Source organism: Octopus bimaculoides, chromosome 3, assembly GCF_046866305.1.
Source record: "Octopus bimaculoides isolate indiv1 chromosome 3, ASM4686630v1, whole genome shotgun sequence".
In the NCBI taxonomy this organism is placed as follows: Eukaryota; Metazoa; Mollusca; class Cephalopoda; order Octopoda; family Octopodidae; genus Octopus; species Octopus bimaculoides.
The window spans coordinates 153,399,398-153,405,959 of NC_142930.1; the positions used below are offsets into that span (position 1 = coordinate 153,399,398).

The 6,562-nt window shown below is 37.7% G+C and overlaps 1 protein-coding gene across 1 annotated transcript; it reads right to left on the reverse strand.

Annotated features, from left to right (window-relative positions):
* Positions 1 to 5,281: 5,281 nt before the first annotated feature.
* On the reverse strand, positions 5,282 to 5,902 carry LOC106879270 (uncharacterized). Its single transcript, XM_014928766.1, has one exon. It carries the CDS (start codon positions 5,900 to 5,902, stop codon positions 5,282 to 5,284), a length of 621 nt encoding a protein of 206 aa, XP_014784252.1.
* Between the last annotated feature and the right edge of the window lie 660 nt (positions 5,903 to 6,562).

Sequence of the window (6,562 nt, forward strand, 5' to 3'; positions counted from 1 at the left end):
AGCCAATGAAGAAGAAGGCTGTATCTAGTTGCTCAACATCTAGAAATAACAGTTAAATCTCCCTCGATTCACAAACTACTGTCTTAGAGATTCAAGACACGTTGGATAATGTTCCGAATTCATTTTATTCAATAATAATTATAGTAGTGGAGGCGCAATAGCCCAGTGGTTAGGGCAGCGGACACGCGGTCATAGGATCACGGTTTCGATTCCAAGACCAGGCGTTGTGAGTGTTTATTGAGCGAAAACACCTAAAAGCTCCACGAGGCTCCGGCAGGGGATTGTGGCGAACCCTGCTTTACTCTTCCACCGCAACTTTCTCTCACTCTTACTTCCTGTTTCTGTTGTGCCTGTAATTCAAAGGGTCAGCCTTGTCGTACTGTGTCACGCTGAATGTCCCCAAGAACTACGTTAAGGGTACACGTGTCTGTGGAGTGCTCAGCCACTTGCACGTTAATTTCACGAGCAGGCTGTTCCGTTGATCGGATCAACTGGAACCCTCGACGTCGTAAGCGACGGAGTGCCAACAACAACAACAATTATAGTAATAGTTTTAAATTTTGACACAAGGGCAGCAATTTTGGAGGAGGGAATGAGTCGATTACATCGACCCCAGTGTTTCACTGGTACTTAATTTATCGACCCCAAAAGGATGAAAGACAAAGTCGACCTCGGCGGAATTTGATCTCAGAACATAAAGACAGACGAAATGCCGCTAAGCGTTTTGCTTAGCGCGGTTACGATTCTACCAGTTCACCACCTTAATACTAATAATAATGATAATAATAATGATAAGAAGAAGAAGAAGAAGAAGAAACAGGATAGCCATGAATGACACCTTAGTGAGATACGAACCTACAGCCCTCAAAACTTGATCTATATGAACATTGTTATCTCTGACGAGAAATATGAGTAAATAAGCCCTTTGATTTTATATTTCGGTAACCGCCATCTTAAGGAACGTCGTCACAGTTAACTTCATTAATTTTCTATGTGCTGTATATATAAAAAGAATCTTGCTCCTTTCCGAATTAAGGATACGCTACATTGCTGCTTAATTTAGATTCTTGAAATTTCTCTCAGATTCTGTATATAGATAAATCACTATTTTTACATCCATAAACTAAGCAGCATTTTCGTCTTATCCTTTCACTGGGTCGACATTATGTTGAGGGATATGCGGGTCATTTGTTTTCAATAATCTGACCTCACAAAAGTCAGAAGTCAAATGGGATAATCTCTCGAACAAAAGATGCTGTTAAAATGTAAACCAGACCAATTCACTTAACTGCCAAAATATCTTAATCCCTCTCTCATTTTGTCGACATAATTTCGTTTGCGTGAAGAAAAAAAAATCTGTTAATATCACTATTTCTGTTTTAACGGATGAGTAACCTCTTTAGGTGTTCATCTCAGTCAGTAAATTTCTTCCACAAAGATACTTACACCCACCTTTGATACCGATGTCAGCCAAAGTCGTCTTTGTTTTGTTTTGTTTGTTTTTGGTTTCAGCTTTTGTACTTAATGTACTCCACTTTATTTCTTCGGTTCTTTCAATAGGTTCTTGTGTTTCAGCAAAACACAGTTTAAATTCACGCATAAAGACACTAATTTAATAAATACACAATACAATATAGAGATGGAAGTTTATGTTTCTTTTATAAACTTGGTCCGGCTTTCCTTGCCCTTTCTTCTTTCATTTTCTGGAGACGGGACGAAAAAAAAATAAATAAAAGAATGAAAGAGAAAGGAAAAATAAAAGGATATCACTAAAGAAAGAAGACGAAATCAAACAAGAAAATGTGAGTTCAAATCACACAGAGCGCGTAAAACAGGAAGATAGGAACTCAGTGCAGCTGAATAAGATCTATTTTCGAAATCTTATTGAAAAGATCTATGATCAAAATCGTTCCAACCATGATCATCCCGCAATGTGTACATCTCTTTTTAAGATTGTTATGTGTAATTTGGGAAAGATTTAGTTGCTGTTCCTAACAGATTGACGCAACTTTACAATAATCTTCACTATTTTTTGGTCTCTATTTGCTATATTTTAGTGCAAAGTTATGTTGAATCTCGTGTTATAGTCTGAATACGTTAACATGAATAAAAGAATACAGTAAAAAATCGAAGCAACCCCGACTTATGCCAAGCACCTATTTTAACAACACCATGCGAGATATTGGTATGAGATGTTTCGCACAACCAATTTCACGCAGCCTAATTGACGTCGCTGATTCGATGTTGACTTATTTGACACAGGCGTTTTAATGTTTTTCTCGTTCTCTTCTTCCTACCCTGTCTCTCTCTGCTAACATGTGTGAACATAGTTCTCATTATGAGTTTTAGGAGAGGCAAAGTATTTGTCAATCGTGTTCAATTAATAAATTGTAATCTCTCTCTCTTTCTCTCTCTCTCTGCATGTGTATACTTCTGTGCGTTTGCCTCTAGTGCTAAAATGTACTATTTGGCGTCACTGATTCAATGCTGCCGTTTTAATGGTTTCCTCCTCTTTATCCACTCTCTCTCTCTCTCTCTCTCTCTCTCTCTCTCTCTCTCTCTCTCTCTCTCTCACTCATGTTTGTGAGCACATTTCTCTTCATTTGTGTGATGAGAGGCAAGATGTTTGTCATTCGTGCACAGTTAATAAATTGTAATGTTATAATGCCTTGCTCTCTCAGTTTGTTTCTGCACGCGCATGCATGCATGCATGCATGTGTGTGTCTTTGCCCCCAGTACCAAAACGTATTCTCTCCAAAACAGGTTCAATGTCTAGTCAGCCTTGGTAAATCGTCAGCGTCCAAACAGCCGTACCCAATCGTCTATTCCAGCGAAATATAAAGTAAGGCCGTAAAGATGGACGAAATGCCGCTAAGCATGTTCCGCGGCGTGCTAACCGTTCTGCCAGTTCGCCGTCTTAGCCTTATGTCAATATTTCAGTAGAATTAAGAAACGTTTTAGATAGAGTACATCATAGAGTAATACATGTATAATACACCCTAGATTAATATATAACAAAAGCAACGTAACATTTGGATAAAAAGCATTATACATTATATATATATTGTTGTAATCCAACGTCGGACGGTTACAACGTAACCTCCGGTATAGCTGTATAGTTAGACAAGTAAAGACATGACTATCTATGATCAACTTCTCGACGACTCGCACATACCACTCGTCACGTGGGAGGTGTGTTCCATTATTATTATTATTGTTGTTGTTGTTATCCCCATAACATCTTTCCTTTTAATTTTTTTTCTCAGGGAGTGTAATTTTATTTCCTTTTATTGATAATTTTTACATCACCCAACCTCCCTTTTTTGAGGGTTTTTTTTTCATACAGTTACAAATTTAAAATTCTTTTCGTTTGGCATCCACTTCCAGGAACTCCGTAAATTTTCTTTTGAGTATGCGTCTGTGTTCAATTATTTGTAGTGGCGCTGGTACTTGAAAAGTATCATAACCATTCCATTGGTTCTTTCATTCTCATGGGTTCGCTCTCAACGAATCTTTTTTTCAGTTGATTTATGCGTCTCTTGCATAGCCATCTTCTTCCTTTTACCAAGTATAGCATTTTTCCTATGCATTTGGTAATCACGCCGTCTTCCCAGCTTTGTTTTCCGTTTTATATACCCTAACAAATACATTTTCACCAATTTTGAAATATCTTACTGTATTATCCATTGCAATTTTTCTTTTCTTACCAGGTAGCAATTTGTCGAAGACTGATTTTATTTTCCTCGCAAACATCAACTCCGCTGGTGACACATCTGATATACCCACCCAGCCCCCCGCTTTAATGCGTAACTACGTGTACTGGCCAAAAATGGATAGAGGAATTGAAAATTTAGTGAAAGAATTCATAAGATGTGCTCTAGCAGCAAAATTACCGACGATAAAAAGTGAACTTTGGTCAAAAGTAGATCTTCCGTGGTCAAGACTACACATTGATTTCGCTGGTCCCTTAAACGGTTCATACAAGACGCCTGATGAAGGCTGGAGGGTATATCAGTCGAAACGTTGTGTTGACAACAAACAAGATGAGGACAAATATCCGTCAATTGTAAATAATGTAAATAATGAATATAAATTTTGTCAGTAATTTACTAATCCCGAAAATGCTTGTAACATAGTCACATTATTCGGCGCGGGCACATTTTTTCTTATCGCAGTTGCTCTGGATAGATCCGGTTTACGTCCGTTTTTATCTATTATCTGGCCCAAGTATTTAATTTTTTTCAAAAAGAACTCGTATTTTACTTCACTTAGCTTAAAGCCATATTCTCTTATCTTTCCGAATACCCATTTTAACGCGTTCTACATGTTCGTGTGATTCGCTTTTTTTTTTGTTTTAGGATATTGTCTAAATAGGCGATAGCAAAATCACAGTCCGCCAGTGTTGTATCCATTATTTGTTGAAATACGGAAGGAGCAACTTTTACACCGAAGGAAAGCCGCTTCAATTTAAATAAGCCATGGTGTGTATTAATGACTAATAAGTGTGCGTATTCTTCTTGTATTTGTAAGTATGCCTCCGAGAGGTCTGATTTTAAGAAGAATTTCCCTCTATTCAATTTTGCGAACACTTCCTCAGGACTCAGCAACGGGTAGTTATGTGAGTTTAGGCAATCGTTTAATCCCGTTGAAAAATCTGTACAAGCTCGTAACTTATCATTTTTCTTTTTTACGTAGACCGTAGGCGCTCTCCAATCTGAGTGGTCCGTCTTTTCGATTATTCCTAGGCTTTCAAGTTCCTTATTTACTTGTTCTAGTGCCGCGAACGGTACATTACGTCTTGGCTTAAATATTGGTGTTGCACTTTGTTTTACGATAATTTTTGCCTTCGTTTTCGTGCAGCAGCCCAGTTCATCCGAAATAAACATCTGGGAATAAATGTTTTACTTTTCGTTTCAATCCTTCAGGTGCATTCGAAACTTCGATTGAACCAGCTTTATTCCCACACAAAACACTTATGGGTGCATTCCACAATTTCAATAGTTTCATCCACTTTATGCCGAACAAGTTTACTGAATTTTTAACGCATACTTTTGCCGTTTTCATTTGATCACGAAATGTTACATTACACACAGATTCACCTACAAAATACAATCTTTTACCCGTAACACCGTGTGCTACTTTCGTAGATTTACTTAATTTTGGCTTACCGATATACTTCCAGCTTTCTCCATTCACAATGGTAATGTCACTTCCAGTAACTAACTGCATATTTACTCTTATATTTTCAATTTTTACATTTACGAATTTCCTCTTCGTCACATTACCATTTCCTTTCGACGACATCTTGTTTCACTCGGGAGCAGTCTTTATGTTCAATTTTCTCTATGTCGTGCTTTACTATTCTTTCACATTCTTCTGACAATTGTAAGGTTACAACTTGGTTTTCTTCCAGTTTAACGAGAATTCTTGTTCTTACCTTTGCGTCTTTTTCTGCAGTTAGTCCCTGAGTAAATATCAGGCACTTGAACATGTCTGGCGTTAACTCGTCCAGTTTGAACCTTACAAATTCTCTGTTAACTCTACTAGCGTATGTGATGTAGTCCTCCTCGTTGTTCTTTTCTAAGTTCAGACATTTCCTGCATGTATTGAAAAACGAGCTTTTCTCGCTAAAAATTTTACACAATATGTCTATTGTGTTTCTGTAGTTTATGTCAGAAGGTTTTTTCGGGAGTACGTAATTGCTGTAATGCTCGTATTCTCCTGCGAGTTTTCTTAAGATTAGATGCGTTTTCATATCTTCATCCCAATCTTTGCACTCTTTATTGAAGATCTGTTCATATCTTCTATAGTACGCCTCGAAGGTAACTCCCTCGTCTGGTTCATACTTAAATTCGGTTATTGAGTTTGCAACATAATCTGGCGAGAACATCTTTTTCAGCATTTTTGGACGACTTATTCATTAATTGGAACATTTGTTGCTGTAATAGGAATTGTTGTTGTTGTTGTTCTTCTTCTTCTTGTAGTTGCTTTTTTTTTTTTGCAACTCGAGCAAACTGGTCAACAGTTCTTCCAAAATTTTACGATTTTGTATACCTTGTGAGTTTGTTTAATCCTCGTGAATTTCTTAACTCCTCGTCACCACTGTTGTAATCCAATGTCAGACTGTTATAACGCCCACTCCGGTACAGCACTATAGTTAGTTAGACAAGTAAAGACACGACTATCTATGGCTGACTTCTCGGCGACACGACTTACTACGTTACAGTATTTGTGACGACTAGCACATACCACTCGTCGCATGGAAGGGGTATTATTATTATTATCCCCATAACACGCACACACACATACACACACATATATATATATTACCCACCCATATATGCATATTTTCTCCACCAACCATGGTCCGATATGGAAGCCGTAAATTTGAGCTTGAGATTATACTAGTTTGATGAGCCTACTATATCGCACTGGCTCGATATGCCTTGGCAAAGGGGTGCAGTTTTTATACTCATACGCAGTAGTAGTTAAGTCAATTACATCAACCCTAGTACTCAACTGGTACTTATTTTATCAAACGTTTGAAAGGCTGGTGGAATTT

Bases quoted from the DNA above. Each gene is read 5' to 3' on its own strand.
- LOC106879270 (XM_014928766.1), bottom strand. From the start codon at position 5,902: ATGCTGAAAAAGATGTTCTCGCCAGATTATGTTGCAAACTCAATAACC.